Source organism: Salvia hispanica, chromosome 1, assembly GCF_029641045.1.
Source record: "Salvia hispanica isolate PSC_SH4W2 chromosome 1, Shi_PSC_v1, whole genome shotgun sequence".
Classification (NCBI taxonomy): Eukaryota; Viridiplantae; Streptophyta; class Magnoliopsida; order Lamiales; family Lamiaceae; genus Salvia; species Salvia hispanica.
In genome coordinates, this window is record NC_142692.1 from 30,376,571 (window position 1) to 30,400,520 (window position 23,950).

Sequence of the window (23,950 nt, forward strand, 5' to 3'; positions counted from 1 at the left end):
AGAAAAGAAAAAAAGATACATATATATGTAAATAGAGAGGTTCAAATAAATATTTTCTTATTATAAAAATTTAAAACTATATTTATCCATTAGAACTTAGACATCAAGTTTGTTAGAGACTTAGACATCAATAATATATCCATCTGTTTAATTTGGCCACTTATTCAACATAGCAATAGGGCACCGATAAACTTATTCAAAGCTTAATTAATAACCAAGTAAACTATTGAAATTGAAAAAAAATAGTACTAAATATTGTAAAATATTGAAATTGAAAAAAGTAGTACTTCCTCCGTCTCATGATAAGTGATTCACATTCCTTTTGGAATTTCTATTAGGGTCCGTTTGGTACACAGAATTGGAATTCTATGGAATTGAATTGGAAGGATTCCAAATCCTTTTTGTTTGGCAAAATGAAATAATTGATATGAAATTGAATTTAAAAATTTGAATATGTGCACTGTGTGTGTGAATGTGTGTGTGTGAATGTGTGTTTGAGAATGTGTGCACTGTACTGTGTATGTGTAAGAATGTGTGCAGTGTCCGTGTGTTCTCCATTGGACCATACATACATGCTTTCAAGAACATTTAATCCAATAATAGTAATTTATTGTCACTATTTAATGATGCAGTATTCGAAGCTTTTAATATTTTTCCATCTACTAATTCTATTAACTAGGAAATAAATAAAACCAAAAATATAACTTGATTATTCTTCAAGTCTTATCTTCAAATACTGCATCATTTCATATGTTAAATTATGGTTGGATTTTGGGGATTTTAGCATGCAATACAATATTCCGATTATAATTTATTTCCACATCGAAAAAAAAAGAATTTTATTCTGACAATTTTATAATTTAGATTCATAGGAATTTATTGGTTAAAAGATAGTTATAGTATATTGTATTCATGCTACGTCGATTCTAATTGATAGAGAGAGAGAGAGAGGAAAATCACGTAGAATAAGGAGGGATAAGAGAGATGATAGACGATAGTGGAGAGTTTTAGTCAACCCTAAAAATAAAGTTAGTGTTTTATATGTACGCAGATCACTCAATTTTATATTTTCACAACAAAAGTATTTTATTATTGCAAAACTAAAAGATTTGGTAAGCATTTACTCTGTTTTAAAATCGAGTCAAAATTTATTTAAATCAGAATTATTCCATTTACTTATTTTATATAAGTGTAGGGTGATTTGATGACTTTTGCATGATAGATCTTAAAAAAGGACCATTCTTTCTGTTAAATTATTAATGAGCTTTGATATATGTCGTTGTAACTAAATTAAGTAGGGGTGGGGAATTATACCGAAATACCGAAATATCAGACTTATTGTACCGGAAAAATACCGAAATTACTTATTTTTCGGCATACCGTAGTTTTCGGTACGGTATGATACCGATTTTTTAGTATACTGTAGTTTTCGGCACGATAACGGTTTTAGATTTCCTATACCGTGGTATACCGAATCTTCGATATGACGTGGTATACCGGTATACCATTGATTACATAAATATATATATACTTATATATATATTATATTTATGTTATATTTATAAGATTATTATTATGTACATAAAACCCTTATATTTATAGCAGGTTGGATCCTCCATTTTCAGTCTCATCTTCAAGCAATATCTTTTGTCAAATTCACCAACAAGGTTCCAAGAAATGAAGATAATGTTGCTCACGATTTTATAATTTGTGTTTGATTTGGTTGTCGAAGTTTTATAATTTGAATATTAGAATGACTGTATGAAGTTTAATTGTTTGTACTTTTTGAAGTAGTTGAATAACATAATTGTGTTTTTAAAAAAATATTTTGGGTATAATATATTATTTTTTCAGTATAACAGGTATGTCGTACAGAAGTTCAGTATACCGCAAAAGTATGGTATACCGGAATGCGGTATGGTATACCAAAAATACAGTATGATAAGAGTATAAAAAACTATCATACCGAATATCTGATATATCAATATACCGAAAATTTGGTATGGTATCGGTATGGTGTTTTGTCATACCATAACTTTCGGTACGGTACACAATATGACACTCAAAGTACGGTATACCATAGCGAACTACCCCTAAAATTAAGTACAAAAATTAATGAACTTGAATATTGAAGTACTTTGTATTAACAATAAAAAAAACTATCAATTTATGTGTAACCACCAATTCAATGTGATTAGTGTTTTCTTTTAAAAATTATTCCAATTGAATTAAATTCAGTAGGTCACAAGAAAAGAAAAAAGGATACATATATATGTAAATAGAGAGGTTCAAATGAATATTTTCTTATTATAAAAATTTAAAACTATATTTATCCATTAGAACTTAGACATCAAGTTTGTTAGAGACTTAGACATCAATAATATATCCATCTGTTTAATTTGGCCACTTATTCAACACAGCAATAGGGCACCGATAAACTTATTCAAAGCTTAATTAATAACCAAGTAAACTATTGAAATTGAAAAAAAATAGTACTAACTATTATAAACTATTGAAATTGAAAAAAATAGTACTTCCTCCGTCTCATGATAAGTGATTCACATTCCTTTTAGAATTTTCTATTAGGGTCCGTTTGGTACATAGAATTGGAATTCTATGGAATTGAATTGGAAGGAATTGAATTAGAATTCAATTCCAAGTCCTTTGTTTGGAAAAATGAAATAATTGATATGAAATTGAATTTAAAAATTTGAATATGTGCACTGTGCGTGTGAATGTGTGTGTGCAGTGTGTGTGGATGTGTAAGTGCAGTGTGTGTGTGAGAATGTGTGCAGTGTGTGAGAATGTGTGCGCGCGTTGTGTGTGTGTGTTTTCTCCATTGGACCAAACATACATGCTTTCAAGAACATTAAATGCAATAATAGTCATATATTGTCACTATTTAATCATACAGTATTCGAAGCTTTTAATATTTTTCCATCTACTAATTATATTAACTAGGAAATAAATAAAACCAAAAATATAACTTGATTATTGTCCAATTCTTATCTTCCAATACTGCTTCATTTCATATGTTAAATTATGGATGGATTTTGGGGATTTTAGGATGCAATACCATACTCCGATTATAATTTATTTCCACATCGAAAAAAAAAGAATTTTATAATTTAGATTCATAGGAATTTATTGGTTAAAAGAAAGTTATAGTAAATTGTATTCATGCTACACCGATTCTAATTGATAGAGAGAGAAAGGAATATCATGTAGAATAAGGAGAGATAACAGAAATGATAGACGATAGTGGAGTGTTTTAGTCAACCCCAAAAATAAATGTAGTATTATATATGCACGTAGATCACTCAATTTTATATTTTCACAACAAAATTATTTTATTGTTGCAAAACTAAAAGATTTGGTAAGCATTTACTCTGTTTTAAAATTGAGTCAAAATTTATTTAAATCAGAATTATTCCATTTACTTAATTTATCTAAGTGCTGGGTGATTTGATGACTTTTGCACGATAAATCTTCAAAAAGGACCATTCTTTCTGTTAAATTATTAATGAACCTTGATATATGTCGTTGTAACTAAATTAAGCAGGGGTGGTGAATTATACCGAAATACCGGAATATCGGACTTAAGGTATCGAAAAAATATCAAAATTACCGATTTTTCGGTATACCGTAGTTATCGGTACGGTTTGATACCGATTTTTCGTTATACCGTAGTTTTTGGTACGGTAACGGTGTTAGATTTCCTATACCACGGTATACCGAATCTTCGGTACGCCGTGGTATATATATATATATATAAGGTCCTGTTACGTTGAGATTTTTGGGCCTAATTGAGAATTGAGATGCAATCTCAGCCACACATTCACAATTTTCGTGCGATGTCAACAGTTTGTAGATTATGTCAACAAGAGGGTATTATCGTTAATAGCCTGCACATCAAATGTCAATAGCCTGCATCAAATGTCAACAACTTTTAGTTGACATTATATGTGTATAGTTGACATAAATTGTATATGCAGTTGACATTATATGTGTGTAGTTGAAATGAATTATATATGTCTGCACATCAAATGTCAACAACTTATAGTTGACATTATATGTGTATAGTTGACATGAATTGTAAATGTAGTTTAAAATATATGTGTGTAGTTGACATGAACACAGACATTATATGTTTGTAGTTGACACGGACACAAACTTTATATGTGTGTAGTTAACATGAAGTATATATGTAGTTGACATTACATGTGTGTAGTTGACATGTTAATTAAGCCATCTGTACACCCAAAATTAATAATCCAAACACACTAATCAAGATTCAAGACTCACTAATGATGATAATCAAAAATTGCAAAAATATACTACTCCTATTTTAATTACTAAATTAAAAAGTTAATAATTAAGAAAATTGATTTATAATTGACACGATGCATCAGCATCACTGGATCATGAAATTTTTAATATACACAACCAAAGTGAAATTTTATCCGCCACGTCACGGTGACTCAAATCGCCGGCGACGATCGCGTCAATCCGCTCCTGCAAACCGATCGCTTTACAAACCACAGCCTTTCGGCATGACCTCACGCCGAGATCCACGCCGCGGTTAAAATCCAGCTTCAGCAGCAGAGACATCAGGCTCTCGCTCATCAGCAGCCGCTCCTCCGCGTCCGTCTTCAGCAATTCCACGGTTTCGCGCCTCTTCAGCCTCTGCTCACGGATTTCTCCAACGGCAGATAGACAATCGGCGGAACTCAAAATGATATTGTTAAGCCTCTCTCACACGGATTTCTCCGACGAGATCTGTCACGACCGCACTTTGCTATGGATAGCAAAGCCGGGAAACCGTGACTAGGGGTGGGAAGTAAGAAGAGGGGAATAGAAAGGGGGTAACCAATGACTGAATATTCACTTAGAAATAAAGGGGAGACAGTTTCAAATTAATTTTTTTCACGAGAACTTGAATGAAAATCTTAGTATTCAATAATTATTTATCAGAGTATAGAAGAACAATAAGCAGCGGAATGAATACGGTAACATGTATGGAGACATGCACCACTGAGAGCCTCTACTTAAAATAAAAAAAAGAAATCATCAACTTTGCTCAGCATTCTCCACTGTCACTGCTCAACCTGCACATTTAGAAATATATGCAGGGCTGAGTATAAAAATACTCAGTGAACACATTGCCGAAATATACATATATAAAATGAAAATATTGTCATGCCATCACAGTAACACTCGAGGGTTTTCACTTAAAAGGCCCGAGCTTACTAAATTCTTTGTGAGCTAAAGTTCGACTGATCAGTCTAAGTTCTTTTTATACGTTTGCCATATCTGAACACCAAGTGCCGTGGAGATGGTGCTCTCTCACCGTCACCTACCTTTTTCTCCAGCCGGGGAGGTGGCCACCTCCCACGGCCTCCATAACTTTATTTGTGACCCGTGGAAGGTGGCCACCTTTCACGGCCACTTGTGTACACTAATCCGAGTAGGGACACCACCCTCACTTGGACCCGAATTCGATTCTTACATTCCAACCAAACAGATAGGCGTAAAACAAATCATTTATGGCAAGATAACATCATTTACATAAACAACAAACATAGATTCACATTTTCATATTTTCATCCACATTAGTATGTAGGATAGAAAAGTTCACCTTGTGCGTTTAAACTTGAATTTCCTTAATCCGACCATAACTTGTTCGCGAAGATAGCTTTCTTTTTGAAAATAAAAACATGTGCTTAATCAGACTCAAGGAAAAATATATACTTAGAATGCATGCATCCTACATGTATTATCGTTTTGTTCTTTGTTCTTTCTTAGGTCCATTCTAAAATTCTTTTACAACAATTAAATCATAGCTGCATTAAGTACTTACTTTCTCTCTCGGTTTATGCAGGCGCGAGACGTCGCACGTCCCCAAAATCCTACACCCTCGGCCCCATTACACTCATGGCAATTACTTACATCATGTAATTTAATTAAGTACGCTATCCATTTCAAAACAATATTTTGGAGAAGAATCAACTCGCGAATTATATAATCGTGAAGGAGAAAAAAATTTATCCGAGCTCACGTTGAAGTCAAAACTAGCCCACTTAATTAATTATTAAGATCATTTTAACAATTAAAACCAGCCCAACTACCTCATTCTCTTTGCCCATACTTAAATCAAGGATTTATTTGGCCTTGGTGATTTTTAATTATTCCAGTCCACCCAAAACAAAATGAGACGATCAAACTCAAAAACAGAATCAGAGCCATATGCTGCCCCTGTTCCCACGTCTCTCTATCTCTCTTCTCTAAATTTCTTTCGCCCCAAACAAGGCAATTCAGCACCGCTTCACTTGGCGGCGCCGACACCACCAGCCACCACCCTTGAAACTCTCGCCGGAGGTGAGCTCGCCGAAGTCAGCTCCTTCCCCTCCGCCTACTCTCTCTCGGTCTCTCCCTTTCACCCCAAAATTTGCTCCCAAGTTCAGACACCCAAATTGAGGACCTCCGCCGTCGATTCGCGCTATTTCTCCGCCACCGTGCAGTATCGTCGCCGTTCGTTGCCGTCGCTAGGCGCCGCAGCCGCCGCTGCATCGCTGCTCGGCAGCAATCGGCCATCTCGGCTTCAAAGCTAAGTCTAAACTCTCGTTTCTATCCTTAAATTGCAGTTACTGAAATCGAGTCATTTGAATTATTAGTTATCGGTTTAGTTTCGGGCCATTGTTGGATTTCTTGCTTGAATTACAGATTATGCAACTTATACAAAATTTCTATGTTAACATGTTGAAGGAGAAGAGATTTTGAAGCTGGATGGACTGTACCTTTCTTGAGGCCACGGAGGAGTTTTATTGAAGACTTGATATCCACTCCAACGTTGTTGACAAAAACTAAACTCTCACCTCTACTCCTCAGTTTTATTTGCGAATTTGTTGAAATAAATTAAGTTGCAACGTGTAACAAGAAGAGAAATGGGGACGCGTGGGTTGGGGGAAGAAAAGCCACGCCTGGGCTGAGTAGGAATTAATCTCATTGGTTACTTTGGTAAAATTGGATTGGCTTCACAATTGGAATCCAAAAAAAAATACAAGGAGTATAAAATCTCTTTTATTTAGTTTAGCCCACAATGGTGTTTTAGAAACCATTCTTTTATTTCCATTAGACTACTTTATATCTTGAATTTAAATTCCTTTCACAAAATTTGACAATCAAGACTTTAGTGTTATGCCGAAACTAAACATATATTATGATTCCTCTTGATCGATCTTAAGCGTTCAATACTTGTTTAATTGGAGAAAAGAAATGAAGATTAAATAAAAATTTTCGGCTACCCATTCGACGTCCTTTCAAGTTCAACTGAAAAGTAGGAAAAACTCGGGATGTTACAAGATCAGATAGAAAACCTCACAATCAGCTCGCGAATCCGAATCTCGTCTGATTCTGTGAAGAATTCGACGAATCTCGGAGCTGGAATGCGCGACGAATTTCAGATTCCCCTCCGAAGCCTTCATAAAATCGACGAGCTTCTGCAAGGAAGCGACGTCAACCTCACCTTTGATGATCACCGCAACTTCCTGCCTGGAGACGGAACACGGCGGCGGCGCCTGGGCAGGGTCTGTGTGGGAGAGCCAGTGGTGGATAAGGCGGCGGAGAATGAGGTCTCACAGAAATCGCCCAATGTGAAGAACCCGAATTAAAACATGAAATTATCATTATGCCCTTTTATAATTAATTAATCTAAAAATATTTTTTGTGTGGCAAAAATCTGGACCACTCATTTTTTAAAGCTAAGTGACTGATATTGCATCTCATTTCTCAATTACCCAAAAAAATCTCAATTGATCAAGGACCTATATACATATATACCTAAGTGGTCCAGATATATATACCTATATATGTTAGAGTTTGTATACTAGAAATCACCTTTCGAGTGATTGAATACTGTTAAAACTCTTATTTTATTTTCCAAATGAATAAACAGATTATTTTTGTCATAATGTTGTTATGTTTTACATTCAATGGATGTTTATTGCATATTTAAATGTATAAGTAACTTAACAAAGTCTAAGTCTTTGTTTTAGTAGACCGGTTGTGGGCGTCGTCCACTTTAAGGTAACACGGTCAGTTCTAAACAAAGAAAAAGAATAATTTCACAACCTAGATAGGCTTAGACTACCTATCGTGAAAGGTTGTAATGTCAGTCCGATTATTTCTAAGCCTTACTGAAATAAGATGACGTTGGTGTGGTATAGCACTGAATGGATCTAACAGCGAGACAGTCTTTATGCTATCTACTGAAAGACGAGATATCGTAAATTATTTCTCAATCAATGTACGTTAGCATTGAGCATACGGTATTGATTATGCACTACTTTGACTTACCAAATGGTGCGGGTTTTTCGCAACCCAATAAGCCTGGTATATTGGGTAGTGGTGATTAATATCTAGCAATGCTAGGATTGCTATTATGTTGAATCGTGCGCGAGGTGAGTCTCGTTTGATAACATCCTCAAGAGAAGCTTGAAATAAGGTTTTATTATTCGGAACCTAGCTAGTTGGAGTTTAATTACTCTATGAATAATAAATAAGATTTTCTTGCTGAGTTTAAATCTTACGAATCTCAATAAATAGTAGACAAAATATCAACAAAAGGGTAATATCGTCATTATGTTATATATGATAATTTTCGTGAATGTTTTTTATATCAACAAAGTGTATTACAAATATCAACAATATGACATAAGAATATCAACAGTAGTATAAGAAAATATCAATACATATTTATTGAGATTTTTATATGGTTTTATTGAGATTTTTTGTTCTTTTGTTGATAAGAATCTGGTTTTCAACATTTACGAAAACTAAAATAAAAAATATCAAATTTCATCATCCGAACGTCGTCGGAACATATGCAATTGAGATCTCGTTGGAATCCTTATAAAATTATCTTTAATTTGATATATTTTTTGCAAAAAAATAATTTAAAACGAGAGAGTTACGTAAATTTAAAGTTTTAATATGATTTTAATGAGAGGGAATTGACATTAATACCCTCTTTTTTATTTATTAATTTTCTTAATTAAATACATAATCCATGTAACATTATTTCAACCACTAGATCTTCTAATCTAATGGCTAAGATTTAGTCTTAGTTTGGGATTGCTAATTAGTTAGCAATTGATCACTCCCCTATATATATATATATATATATATATATATATATATATATATATATAGGGTTTTGATCTATGAAGACCAGATTTAAATACAGAAACGCAGAACGTGGTCATACGTAGGGCATTTTTAGGTCATAGTTAGTTTATTTTTAGGTCATGCTAACAAAGCATGACCTAAAATGATCTTAACATGACATAAACCCAAATCTTATAATATGACCTAAAACTGCTTAATTATGACCTTCCGTATTTTTGGTTAATTATTGACCATTAGATCATCTAATCCTAGGGCCAAGATTTGGGCTGCATTTTTGGATTTAAACACATACTTATTTTGATCATCTCCCTATATATATATATATATATATATATATATATAGGGTTGCGCTAGCGTGCTAACTAATTTACAGTAATAACTAATAACTTTCAATACTGTGTATTAAAATTATCAATACAAAGACATAATTATATCAATACAACAAGTAAATTTAAATATCAACACAAAGACATAAGTTTATCAGCACAAGAATATTGATAAATCTATGTCTTTGTGTTGATATTTTTAACATACAAAATTGATATTAGTTATTAGTTATTACTGTAACTTAGTTAGTATTTGATCACACACCTATATATATACCTAGAGTCCCATTATCCACAAATCCACTCTTAAAGACCGAACCACCGAACCCTACCAAATTAGGGCTTTTAGATCTAGTTTTTTATGGATAAGATACATAAATTTATAAATTTTTTTCGCCTTCATCACGAGTCTATTTTAATTCATCCGAAGGTAAATAAGTCATACTAACATGCTACGAAGATTTAGCTTCGTTCCAGAATATATTACTTCATTCTAGTAAGTTTTTACTTCATTCCAGTAGGTTTTTACTTCATTCCAGTACGTAAATGTGGTTTCGCCGTCACGTGCCGTTCTTTCTCTCTACAATATCTATCACCACCGCCATAGCGCTAATATGGTTTAATAATCACATGGAATAATGTAATAAATTATTGGAATGAAGTATGTGTAGAAGCATTTGAAGTCCTACTGGAATGAAGTAAAAATCTTATCCAATGAAGTAATAATGTTTCTGAATGAAGTAATAAACTCACTTGAATAAATTGCATTTTTAAATGTTAATCAAGAAAAAATCCACGTCAATGAATTTGAATGAAGCATATGTTGAATCATTTCAAAACCTACTGGAAGCAAGTAAAAACATGTTGTAGTTTCAAGGTATTACGTACAAAATGAAGTAATAAACCTATACAATGAAGTAAAATGGGCTTGTAATGAAGCCGAAAAAATTTTCACAGCAGCACATCTCATAAAAAAAACTAGATCTAATGGCCCAGATTTAGTCTCTAATTCGGTCTTTAAAATTGGGTCGACATTGATCACAACTCTATATACCTATATATATATATAGGGTTTTGATCTATGCAAACCCATTTTTAATACAAAAATACAGAACCAAGCATATGAAGATCATTTTTAGGTCATCGTAAGCTTATTTTTACGTCATTATAATAAGGATGACATAAAAGGATCTTAACTTGTCCTCAACCCCAAAGTTTATAATATGACCTAAAACTGCTTTATAATGACCCTCCATGTTTTTCTTTAATTATTGACCATTAGATTGTCAAATTTCATGGTCAGGATTTTGTATTGAGATCAATTTTTGTATTGATCATTTTCCTATATATATATATATATATACATATATATATATATAGGTCCATGATCAATTGAGATTTTTTAAGCTAATTGAGAAATGCGATACAATATCAACCACTCATTTTTATTAAATGAGTGGTCCAGATTTTGCCACATGAATTTTTTTTTAGATTAATTTATTATGAAAGGGTATAATGGTAATTTTATGGTAATTAAAATTCAGCAACTCCCATCTCTTGCTCTCTGCTTCTCGATCTCTTTCTCTCTCTCATCTCTAAGGTGTTCATTCCATACACCGAGGAATCTCCTTACACAAAATTACACCTCAAATTCAAGCTTCGTTCATCTCATGATTGTATTCCTCCATCAGAGAGAGAATTGGAGATCAGAAAATACAGAAAATTGAGAAGAAGATGAAAATTGAGACCCTAGGTAGAATCTGAACGCCGTATAGACTGTGCAGCAACTTCCTATCGAGATCGGTGAAACCGAATTTCCGATGAGTCTGGTGGCGGAGTACAAATTCGAAGGTGTGGAGAGAGGATCAGAGTCTAATAAGCTTGATTCAGGCGGAATCGGAGGCGTGAGTGAATATTCGGCGCCGGAGATTGTCAGCGGTGCCGACGATTCGATGTGTAATAAGGAGAACGAGTGCATTGCGGTGGCGAAATCGATGTTGAGTGCTGCTGAGATTAGTGTTGGGACGAATTTCGTGAAGCCGCCGGCTTCTGCGAGGTTTAGTCACCGGAGAAATTTTAAAGTGGTTGAGCTTCACATTTCATCCAGCTATGGCCAGCGGAAGCCCGAAGACGAGATGATCCAACTCATCCACCACGCCCTCAACTCCGGCGTCATATTTCTAGACACCTCTGACGCATACGGTCCCCACACCAACGAAATTCTTATTGGAAAGGTATTATTTATTTCTCTCTGCTTAAGTTCTAAATTCAATTGATTAAATTAGTGTATTCGAGTATTCACTCATGGAGCCTGGAGGTTTACTCTGTTTGTAATTTGTGTTGATTAGTTGATTGATCTTGTTTACTGATTTTCCGCCGAGTATTAATGTTAGAACACTTTTGAGAAGAGCTAATTCAAGTGAAGATGTAATTGTTCAGTTATGCACTGTGATTGTGACAATCTTCATGATTATTTGAGCTTAATTTTGTTGAGGTTTGAGGAGATTCTCATGGAGACTGAGATTTGAATAAAGTGTACCATGATTTTCCTGAACTAGTGTGTTGAAACTGTTGCAGGCTTTGAAAGGGGGATGAGGGAGAAAGTGCAAATTATAAGTGTTATTTTTTAGTTAGTTGACATTTTAATACAAGTTGTTGACATTCGATATTCTCGGTATTGATATGTGAATTATAAGTGTTATTATTTAGTTGTTGACATTTTGATTCGAGTTGTTGACATTCGATATTCTCGGTATTAATATGTGAATTATAAGTGCTATTATTTAGTTGTTGACATTTTAATACGAGTTGTTGACATTCAATATTCTTGGTATTGATATGTGAATTATAAGTGCTACTCCCTCTGTCACGACCGCACTTCCTAAGGATAGAAAGCTCGGTTGATCGCGACTAGGGGAGGATGAAAGAAGCGGGGAAGAAAGGGGGAAAACGGTGGCACAACTGAACTTGAACTGAAATAACTTGGAATAATATATATCAGAATGCATAATACAAGGAGTGTAAACTCGACTTTTACATTGCAGCGGAAGAGTCAAGAGCAGATGGCATCGTGTATGGAGACACGACGCATCCAAGTACTATTCTATCGAAGGATCTTCATTTGTCTGTGCTCAACACCGCCCGCCGTCATCACTGCTCAACCTGCACATTTTTAAAACATATGCAGGGCTGAGTACTTGGTGTACTCAGTGGACACGTGCCGAAATATATTTTACTGAAAAGAAAACTGGTTTTGTCAAGCCACTACTGAGTGAGCTCGGGGTTTTATCTTAAAAGGCCCGAGGACACTAAAAGCATTTCTATATAAAAACTGTGACTGTAGTCTATTTTTCCTGGAACAAATACCATATCTGAAACTGAGTGAACCGGGTATGTATGGGCTGACCCCACTTACAAACCCGCATTCACTAATTCCTGGTGAACCGAAATTCACGAACTCTTGGTCTAGTAGGGACGTCGCCCTTGCTAGACAAACAGATAGGCAAAGTTCAAAACAAAACTTGGCAAGACAAAACATACTGATAACTAAAACAACTGAAAGCATTCGTACTGAAAATGTAAATAACTGAAAGCACATTCGTATAAGGCTCACGTAATATCATTTCACAATAGCACTTTTCATAAAAACCGTACTTTAAATATAAAGGCATCGTCGTATCTTAAATAGAAAGCCTACAATCATAGTGTAGGTTAGAAAAGCCCACGTAAAAAAACACTTTAGTTCGAAAGCCCACCTTGTTCTTTACTTTAATTTCTCGCTCTGATCTTAACTCGCGGAGATAGTCCTTTGTGAAAAACATAACATAACGACATACTAATTAGACTCGAGACAAAATCTCATACTTATAGGAATGCATGCCCTAATTAATTTCTTTTATTCTTTGTTCACTAAACTTGCATATTAATTAAATCGGGAAATTTAATTAATAGCATTTCTTTCATAAACATGATTATTTTCATGACTTGAGAACGTCATTTCCCTTTTCTGGCGTCTCTAAATTTTCTACCGATTAAAAGTCAGCCCATTTCTTAAACAACCTTGGCTCAATATTTAAGTCCTCCTTGGCCCCTTTAAATTAATTAGCCCTCTGGCCCAGGTCACTAACTAATTAAATGATGGCCCAAACTCCTTAATTTGTCACTTCCGGCCCAAACCAATTAATTAAAATTGGAGTCAACCCAAACATATACTCCCTTCCAACGTGACTTCTCTCTTCTCAATTTTAGTCAAAATCCCTAAATTTCAGAACAGCAGCAGTGCCTCTCTTCTCCGGCGAAAATCGCCGCTACCTCGACGGGATCTCGGAGTCCCGTCAGCGGATACTCCCTCCTCCATCGGGTTCTCTCCCTCCGTCGAGTTCGGAGGAGTCCTCGGCTGCTCGACGAGCAGGGCTGCCGCCTGCTGCGTCGCTCGGCGACGGCTCCAGTGGACCAGCCATCGCCGCCTTTCCTCTCCGGCGATCGCCGCCGACGGTTCGCGTTGCTGCTCCGGCAGAGTCATCAATTGAGGGGAAAGGCATCGCCTTTCTCCCTCCGTCTCTTTCTCCGTCGTGCGTGGAACTCGGGGGTCGTCATCGCCCTTTTCTCTATCTTCACTCGGAGCGCCGGCAACAGCTGCGGCTGCTGCCCCTGTCGGCTCTCCGGAGCTCCGTCGTCACTCGACCCTCGCCGGATAGCCCCATATGCTAAGCTAAGCCTTCTATCCAGTTTGCTACTTAACATAATTATGTTCGATGTTTGGGCTGTAGCTATGTGATGTTATTACTTGGTGGTTTGGCTAGTTCACAGTGGTGCACTATTTGGTTTTCTGTTTCATTTGAAAGCTATGGTATTGAACTCTAAAATTTATGTGTTCTTGAGCATCTATGGTTCTAAGTTTTAAAGATGTGGGATTTCTAACGTGATGCAAAGGGTGGTGTTGGGAGATTACCTTGGCTTGGTGATTCCTCTTGGTTTACCGGGCTGCCCTCTCGCACAGCCACTGCCTTCCTCCCTCGTTACTCCTCCGTCACTTGTGGATTTTTGGGGGTCGAAAATGGTGGGGAGAGGATGGAACTGGCTATGTATACATGTATATATATAGGCTGAAAATCTGCTTGGTTGTTGGGATTTTGGCAGAGGGATGTGTGCAGAGAGAAATCTGCTCTCTTGGCTTCTTCTTGCTTAGACCTTAATGGAGTTTGTCTTCTTGTTGCAGCTCCTGCGACCTTTTGGGATTTGGTCAATATTTTGATTAGGGACAACCCAGATTTTGATTAGGGACAACCCAGCTCTTCCTTTGCTCTTTGTTAACTACTTTTGACATTTTGTGTAGGTGTACTCATCTTCAATAACTCCTCACTTGCTTTTCCTTAACTGAATTTGGATTTATCATGCAGGCATAGGAGTGTTGTTAGCTAAACAGGTGACAATCGGTTGAGGCCCTATGTGGCTGATCTTCAAGCTATTGGGCCGAGTTTTGAGTGGGCCGAAGAAAAGACATTTGGCTGGATAAGAAGAGGCCCGAAATCTATATACATTTTTTTTGTATAATCTGAAACATGTTCTTGATCCATTATTTATTTTGGGCTTAAGTTCTCTTGTACTAAACGAAATTTGAAAATACTCTTGATCAATCCTAAATGTCCAATTCTCCTTTAATCGTCTAGTTTGATCGAAGTTTTCTTCACTTTGATCGCGTAAATGGAAATAAACGTGAAAATACTTGAGCCCTTGATTCATAAATCAAAATCACAAAATAGTACTTAGTTCTTGGATAACAACCCCATAAGTTTTCAAAATATAACATGGACAGCGTTCGATTTAAAGTTTAACGCTCTTTCGAGAATAACAAAAGATATCAAAAGTTGGGGTGTTACATTCTACCCACCTTAATAAAAATTTCGTCCCGAAATTTGCTTATGGCATCAAAATTCTCCTGATTAATTCCCTTCCGCCTTGCCTTCAAATTCCCAAACAGTTTCCTCATAGTCAAGGTGTTGTTGCTGTTGGTGTGGGGGCGGAGCTGGGTCTCCTCTGGGCTCGGCCTGAAGTGCTCGCAGTTGCGGGCGTTGCCCCTGGTAGTTCTGCCATGCTCCCATTCTTGCTCCAACATTCTTGTTTGGGCACTCCTTTGAGAAGTGTCCACTCCTGCCACAGCGGTAGCATCCATCAGTCCCAGCCTTGCACTTCCCGAAGTGGTTCCTGGAACACATAGCGCAAAGAGGGGCCTTAGTTCGATTTTCGCCCCTCTGATCGGGAGCGGCTTCTCCTCCACCATTTTGTGGGTGATTCTTGGCAGTCTGTCGCTTCTTATCCTCGTGTGGGGTCTGGTCCTCATCCCTCTTCCTCTTCTCCCGGGAGTTCTGCTGTTGCTGCGGTGGTGGTGCCGCGACAACAAGTGCAGTTGACTTCTCCCTAGGCATAGCCGCCTCAATATCCAACGCTCGGCTCAGCGATTCAGAATATGACAGTCCTCCGTGACTGGCCAAGGCCATCCTTATTTCGTGCCTCAGACCGGCACAAAACTTCTCTGCTATCTTGTCATCAGTATAGACCTGGCCAGGTGCATAGCGAGACATGTCGCAAAACATTCTGTCATACTCAGTCACTGACATTTGACCTTGCTTCAGATTGTAGAATTCCACTTCCTTTGCCTTTCTGTAACTTTTCGGAATGTACTTGTCATATAGTCCAGTCTTGAACTCTTCCCAAGTCATACGAGCCAGCTGCTCGGGGGTCATGGTCTTCCTTCGTGCCTCCCACCAGAAGTCGGCAGATTTCACCAACTGGAAGGTCACGCAGGTAAGACGCTCTCTGTCATTGCATTGAAGAAAGTTGAAGATGCGCTCCATGGCGCGTACCCAGGTCTCGGCCATAGCAGGGTCGCCAAAACCATTAAACGTAGGAGGATTCTGCTTCAAAAACAGCTCCTCAACGCGCCGCTCTTGTGGAGGTGGAGGCATTCCTCCTTCTACTCCATTTCCTCGTGTTACATTTCCAGGTATTCCCTCATTTCGCCTAGCTCGTCCTACTCTTCTGGGCGGCATTCTAATTTATTGGAAAAGTTAGTTCAGTATTTCATTCCTCATTCGCTACTACATTATTAATGTATAATATTCGAATTTCTTTCGTGCATAGGTGAGTGAAATACTATTTGTCATTATATGGCGTCCCAAAAAGGGTTCTCGCTCAAACTAGTCAAATTTTCTTTAAGTTCAAGGTTGAACTATGTTTTAGCCGGAAGGCATGCATCGTAAAGCACTCTATGTTCTGCGAGAAACGTCTAGGTTCTCTACTCTATAGGTCTCGCTGTTTTGAGAACTCGACTCATAAAAGATATCGTGTTCTTTTTAAACTCTCTGACGCAAAGTAAACATCACTGTACAAAAACTTTCTAACTTTCACTTTGAAAACCAAATCTATTTTTATCACTTTAAATTTCAAAAAATTTAACCGGAGAAACTAATCATAATTTCTCAAAATTCAAACTCACTATTTTCCATTTACTTTCACTTTGAAAACCAAATCTATTTTTATCACTTTAAATTTCAAAAATTTTAACCGGAGAAACTGATCATAATTTCTCAAAATTCAAACTCACTATTTTCCATTTTAAACTGAAAACTGAAAACTGTTCCACAATGGGAATTTACTTCCTATACTGCATAAAACTTTTTCATATCTCTCTTTTCTTTTTGAAAATGTAAAGTTACCTCCTTTCCTGGTTGAGAGTGACGAGTCGGGGTGTTGAGCCTTCGACGTTTAACATATTAGTCTAGAGGTACGATTCTAGACTAAGACTGAAATAAGACTCTTGGGTCCAGAGCAGGAAGAAATTGCTCTGATACCACTCTGTCACGACCGCACTTCCTAAGGATAGAAAGCTCGGTTGATCGCGACTAGGGGAGGATGAAAGAAGCGGGGAAGAAAGGGGGAAAACGGTGGCACAACTGAACTTGAACTGAAATAACTTGGAATAATATATATCAGAATGCATAATACAAGGAGTGTAAACTCGACTTTTACATTGCAGCGGAAGAGTCAAGAGCAGATGGCATCGTGTATGGAGACACGACGCATCCAAGTACTATTCTATCGAAGGATCTTCATTTGTCTGTGCTCAACACCGCCCGCCGTCATCACTGCTCAACCTGCACATTTTTAAAACATATGCAGGGCTGAGTACTTGGTGTACTCAGTGGACACGTGCCGAAATATATTTTACTGAAAAGAAAACTGGTTTTGTCAAGCCACTACTGAGTGAGCTCGGGGTTTTATCTTAAAAGGCCCGAGGACACTAAAAGCATTTCTATATAAAAACTGTGACTGTAGTCTATTTTTCCTGGAACAAATACCATATCTGAAACTGAGTGAACCGGGTATGTATGGGCTGACCCCACTTACAAACCCGCATTCACTAATTCCTGGTGAACCGAAATTCACGAACTCTTGGTCTAGTAGGGACGTCGCCCTTGCTAGACAAACAGATAGGCAAAGTTCAAAACAAAACTTGGCAAGACAAAACATACTGATAACTAAAACAACTGAAAGCATTCGTACTGAAAATGTAAATAACTGAAAGCACATTCGTATAAGGCTCACGTAATATCATTTCACAATAGCACTTTTCATAAAAACCGTACTTTAAATATAAAGGCATCGTCGTATCTTAAATAGAAAGCCTACAATCATAGTGTAGGTTAGAAAAGCCCACGTAAAAAAACACTTTAGTTCGAAAGCCCACCTTGTTCTTTACTTTAATTTCTCGCTCTGATCTTAACTCGCGGAGATAGTCCTTTGTGAAAAACATAACATAACGACATACTAATTAGACTCGAGACAAAATCTCATACTTATAGGAATGCATGCCCTAATTAATTTCTTTTATTCTTTGTTCACTAAACTTGCATATTAATTAAATCGGGAAATTTAATTAATAGCATTTCTTTCATAAACATGATTATTTTCATGACTTGAGAACGTCATTTCCCTTTTCTGGCGTCTCTAAATTTTCTACCGATTAAAAGTCAGCCCATTTCTTAAACAACCTTGGCTCAATATTTAAGTCCTCCTTGGCCCCTTTAAATTAATTAGCCCTCTGGCCCAGGTCACTAACTAATTAAATGATGGCCCAAACTCCTTAATTTGTCACTTCCGGCCCAAACCAATTAATTAAAATTGGAGTCAACCCAAACATATACTCCCTTCCAACGTGACTTCTCTCTTCTCAATTTTAGTCAAAATCCCTAAATTTCAGAACAGCAGCAGTGCCTCTCTTCTCCGGCGAAAATCGCCGCTACCTCGACGGGATCTCGGAGTCCCGTCAGCGGATACTCCCTCCTCCATCGGGTTCTCTCCCTCCGTCGAGTTCGGAGGAGTCCTCGGCTGCTCGACGAGCAGGGCTGCCGCCTGCTGCGTCGCTCGGCGACGGCTCCAGTGGACCAGCCATCGCCGCCTTTCCTCTCCGGCGATCGCCGCCGACGGTTCGCGTTGCTGCTCCGGCAGAGTCATCAATTGAGGGGAAAGGCATCGCCTTTCTCCCTCCGTCTCTTTCTCCGTCGTGCGTGGAACTCGGGGGTCGTCATCGCCCTTTTCTCTATCTTCACTCGGAGCGCCGGCAACAGCTGCGGCTGCTGCCCCTGTCGGCTCTCCGGAGCTCCGTCGTCACTCGACCCTCGCCGGATAGCCCCATATGCTAAGCTAAGCCTTCTATCCAGTTTGCTACTTAACATAATTATGTTCGATGTTTGGGCTGTAGCTATGTGATGTTATTACTTGGTGGTTTGGCTAGTTCACAGTGGTGCACTATTTGGTTTTCTGTTTCATTTGAAAGCTATGGTATTGAACTCTAAAATTTATGTGTTCTTGAGCATCTATGGTTCTAAGTTTTAAAGATGTGGGATTTCTAACGTGATGCAAAGGGTGGTGTTGGGAGATTACCTTGGCTTGGTGATTCCTCTTGGTTTACCGGGCTGCCCTCTCGCACAGCCACTGCCTTCCTCCCTCGTTACTCCTCCGTCACTTGTGGATTTTTGGGGGTCGAAAATGGTGGGGAGAGGATGGAACTGGCTATGTATACATGTATATATATAGGCTGAAAATCTGCTTGGTTGTTGGGATTTTGGCAGAGGGATGTGTGCAGAGAGAAATCTGCTCTCTTGGCTTCTTCTTGCTTAGACCTTAATGGAGTTTGTCTTCTTGTTGCAGCTCCTGCGACCTTTTGGGATTTGGTCAATATTTTGATTAGGGACAACCCAGATTTTGATTAGGGACAACCCAGCTCTTCCTTTGCTCTTTGTTAACTACTTTTGACATTTTGTGTAGGTGTACTCATCTTCAATAACTCCTCACTTGCTTTTCCTTAACTGAATTTGGATTTATCATGCAGGCATAGGAGTGTTGTTAGCTAAACAGGTGACAATCGGTTGAGGCCCTATGTGGCTGATCTTCAAGCTATTGGGCCGAGTTTTGAGTGGGCCGAAGAAAAGACATTTGGCTGGATAAGAAGAGGCCCGAAATCTATATACATTTTTTTTGTATAATCTGAAACATGTTCTTGATCCATTATTTATTTTGGGCTTAAGTTCTCTTGTACTAAACGAAATTTGAAAATACTCTTGATCAATCCTAAATGTCCAATTCTCCTTTAATCGTCTAGTTTGATCGAAGTTTTCTTCACTTTGATCGCGTAAATGGAAATAAACGTGAAAATACTTGAGCCCTTGATTCATAAATCAAAATCACAAAATAGTACTTAGTTCTTGGATAACAACCCCATAAGTTTTCAAAATATAACATGGACAGCGTTCGATTTAAAGTTTAACGCTCTTTCGAGAATAACAAAAGATATCAAAAGTTGGGGTGTTACACCCTCCGTCCCGCTTTAGCAGTCCCATTGACTTTTCTGCACTCGTTTTGTAAAAATGATAATAAATAGTTAAAGTGGAGAAATAATAAAGTAAAAAAGAGAATAATGTAGAGAAGAGTCTTATCTACATTATTCTCTTTTTTACTTTATTATTTCTCCACTTTAACTATTTATAATCATTTTTACAAAACGAGTGCAGAAAAGTCAATGGGACTGCTAAAGCGGGACGGGGGGAGTATTATTTAGCTGTTGACATTTTAATAAGAGTTGTTGACATTCGATATTCTCGGTATTGATATGTGAATTATTAGTGTTATTTTTTAGTTGTTGACATTTTAATACGAGTTGTTGACATTCGATATTCTCGGTATTGATATGTGAATTATAAGTGGTATTTTTTAGTTGTTGATATTTTAATACGAGTTGTTGTCATTCGATATTCTCGGTATTGATATGTGAATTATAAGTGCTATTATTTAGTTGTTGACATTTTAATACGAGTTGTTGACATTCGATATTCTCGGTACTGATATGGGAATTATAAGTGTTATTTTTTAGTTGTTGACATTTTAATACGAGTTGTTGACATTCGATATTCTCGGTATTGATATGTGAATTATAAGTGCTATTATTTAGTTGTTGACATTTTAATACGAGTTGTTGACATTCAATATTCTCGGTATTGATATGTGAATTCTAAGTGCTATTATTTAGTTGTTGACATTTTAATACGAGTTGTTGACATTTTAATACGATTCGTTGACATTCGATATTCTTGGTATTGATATGTGAATTATAAGTGTGTTTTTTTAGTTGTTGACATTTTAATACGAGTTGTTGTCATTCGATATTCTCGGTATTGATATGTGAATTAAAAGTGATATTTGTTAGTTGTTAACATTTTAATACGAGTTGTTGACATTTGATATTCTGGCTATTGAATGTGAATTGAATAGGCTGTTTTTATCAATAAAGATTTTTGCTGATTTCTTGACTTTTATTGCTCCTTCCATTCTATATAATCATCAAATTCTTTGTCTCTCATCTAAACTTGTAAAGGTTGCGTTCTTGTGCAACATTTCATCCGATACATACAAATTCAAAATTCTGGAGTATGGGAGAGATGGCTTCTCTTTGAAGTTACGCAGAGGTATGTAATCTCTTTATTTTTATCTCACAAAAAAAGTAAATGTATGATGATTCATTCATTTTAATTAATTAATCAATTGTTCAGTGTAAATTAATGATGCTTGAATTAATGGCAACATTGAGAAATGGATGGATTGGGGCAGAAGTTGTTGTACACGAGCCTGGAACTGGAGAAGCTGAAATTAGAAGCTGTTGTACAAGAGCCTGAAACTGGAGAAGCTGAAATTAGAAGCGATGAAAGAAATGCAGAAAAACAAAGAATCCGTGAACCAACTGATCCAGCTCCAGAAATGCGCCATCGAAGAGCGAGATGACACAAAATCAATTATTTATTTGTTTATGGAATTGGAAGTTTTAGGGTTTGGATTATCAATTGTGTTGGATGTGAGTTGGATTGGGGAATCAAGCTTTTTTGATGACAAATAATATGACAAACCATTTGCAGAAACCACCATTGAAGATGTTGAAATCAGCTATATAATTCATGTCAACTATACGCATATAATGTCAACTAGTGTAAAATCAATGTCAATTATATATATAATCCATGTCAACTACATACATATAATGTCAACTACAATCCATGTCAATTATATATATAATCCATGTCAACTACATACATATAATGTCAATTACATATATCTACATACATAGAGAAAGCAATTAAAAAAGCAAATAAACCTCATAGGCATTGTGGAAAATTTCATAAAGTGAATGATCATAATGCCAGAAGTTGTGGCAAAGAGAAGACATAATTGTTCTTTTTTAATAATCAGTTTTTGACATATACTACAAGTTATTGACATTTTCTTATTAGTTGTTGATATTTGATTTTGCTCTCTATTGATGTGTATTGTATGCTCATCCTACCAGAACTTGTGGTAAAAAAGAAAAAAATACTTGTTCTTTTTTAATTATAAGATTTGTTTTTTGAGTTGTACACACTATAAAAGTTGTTGACAAGCTGTTGACATTTTGCTATAAGCTGTTGACATTTGATATGCAGGCTATTGACATGTATTGTATGACCATGATGTCAGAAATTGTGTCAAATAAAAAATTAAGAGAATATAGTTGTTATTTTTTAATTACAAGAATTATTTTTGAGTTGTTGACACTTTATACAAACTGTTGACAAGTTGTTGACATTTTGCTATAAGTTGTTGACATTTGATATGCAAGCTATTGATACGCTCGGATTTTGCACTATTTTAAGGCTGCCATTTGGTCTGTTTTTGATGTCAAAGTTGTTGGAGTTTGTATACTAGAAATCACCTTTCGAGTGATTGAATACTGTTAAAACTCTTATTTTATTTTCCAAATGAATAAACAGATTATTTTTGTCATAATGTTGTTATGTTTTACATTTAATGGATGTTTGTTGCATATTTAAATGTATAAGTAACTTAACAAAGTCTAAGTCTTTGTTTTAGTAGACCGGTTGTGGGCGTCGTTCACTTTAAGGTAACACGGTCAGTTCTAAACAAAGAAAAAGAATAATTTCACAACCTAGATAGGCTTAGACTACCTATCGTGAAAGGTTGCAATGTCAGTCCGATTATTTCTAAGCCTTACTGAAATAAGATGACATTGGTGTGGTATAGCACTGAATGGATCTAACAGCGAGACAGTCTTTATGCTATCTACTGAAAGACGAGGTCTCGTAAATTATTTCTCAATCAATGTACGTTAGCATTGAGCATACGGTATTGATTATGCACTACTTTGACTTACCAAATGGTGCGGGTTTTTCGCAACCCAATAAGCCTGGTGTATTGGGTAGTGGTGATTAATACCTAGCGGTGCTAGGATTGCTATTATATTGAATCGTGCGCGAGGTGAGTCTCGTTTGATAACATCCTCAAGAGAAGCTTGAAATAAGGTTTTATTATTCGGAACCTAGCTAGTTGGAGTTTAATTACTCTATGAATAATAAATAAGATTTTGAGTCCTCTCTTGGAATAAATAAGATATTTATTAATTAAGTCCATATCAGACAATGATTAATTAATGGATGTTTCTATCTTAAGCGCGAGAAATAAATATAAAGTATTGGAAACCCGAAGTACTTGTAATTTCGGATTTGGATGGGGAATGTAGTATTACTTCTGTAGTGGCTGCTCGTAATATTCCAATTTTTAGCTTATATTAAATTGGGTTTAATTTAATTAGTAAATAGCTAATTGGAGGAACCCATATCCAAAGCCTTCCATAGATCCCTGTCTGGGCCCAATATGTGACTTATTATAAATAGGAGAATAAAGGAGACAGAAAATACACTTGTTTTTTACTCTCAAATTTTCGGCCCCCCTTACTCCTTGTAGAGGTCGAATTTTTCTCCTCCGTGGGAAAGGATTTCTGTCTTCTCTATTTAAGTCCTAATGCACTGGTGAGATCAGCCCACCCTGATATCTGTTCA

General features: G+C 36.5%; 1 protein-coding gene and 2 long non-coding RNA genes across 3 annotated transcripts; 2 read left to right on the plus strand and 1 right to left on the minus strand.

The window, feature by feature from the left end:
• The first annotated feature begins 13,650 nt into the window (after positions 1-13,650).
• On the plus strand, positions 13,651-15,173 carry LOC148933595 (uncharacterized). Its single transcript, XR_016130200.1, has 2 exons — positions 13,651-14,843; positions 14,912-15,173. It is a non-coding gene; the product is annotated as an uncharacterized LOC148933595 (long non-coding RNA).
• Positions 15,174-15,454: 281 nt separating this feature from the next.
• On the minus strand, positions 15,455-16,561 carry LOC148933596 (uncharacterized). The gene has a single exon (XM_089060707.1). The coding sequence runs from the start codon at positions 16,559-16,561 to the stop codon at positions 15,455-15,457; it is 1,107 nt and encodes a 368-aa protein (XP_088916833.1).
• Positions 16,562-18,641: 2,080 nt separating this feature from the next.
• On the plus strand, positions 18,642-20,164 carry LOC148933597 (uncharacterized). The gene is made up of 2 exons (XR_016130214.1): positions 18,642-19,834; positions 19,903-20,164. It is a non-coding gene; the product is annotated as an uncharacterized LOC148933597 (long non-coding RNA).
• The last annotated feature ends 3,786 nt before the right edge of the window (positions 20,165-23,950 follow it).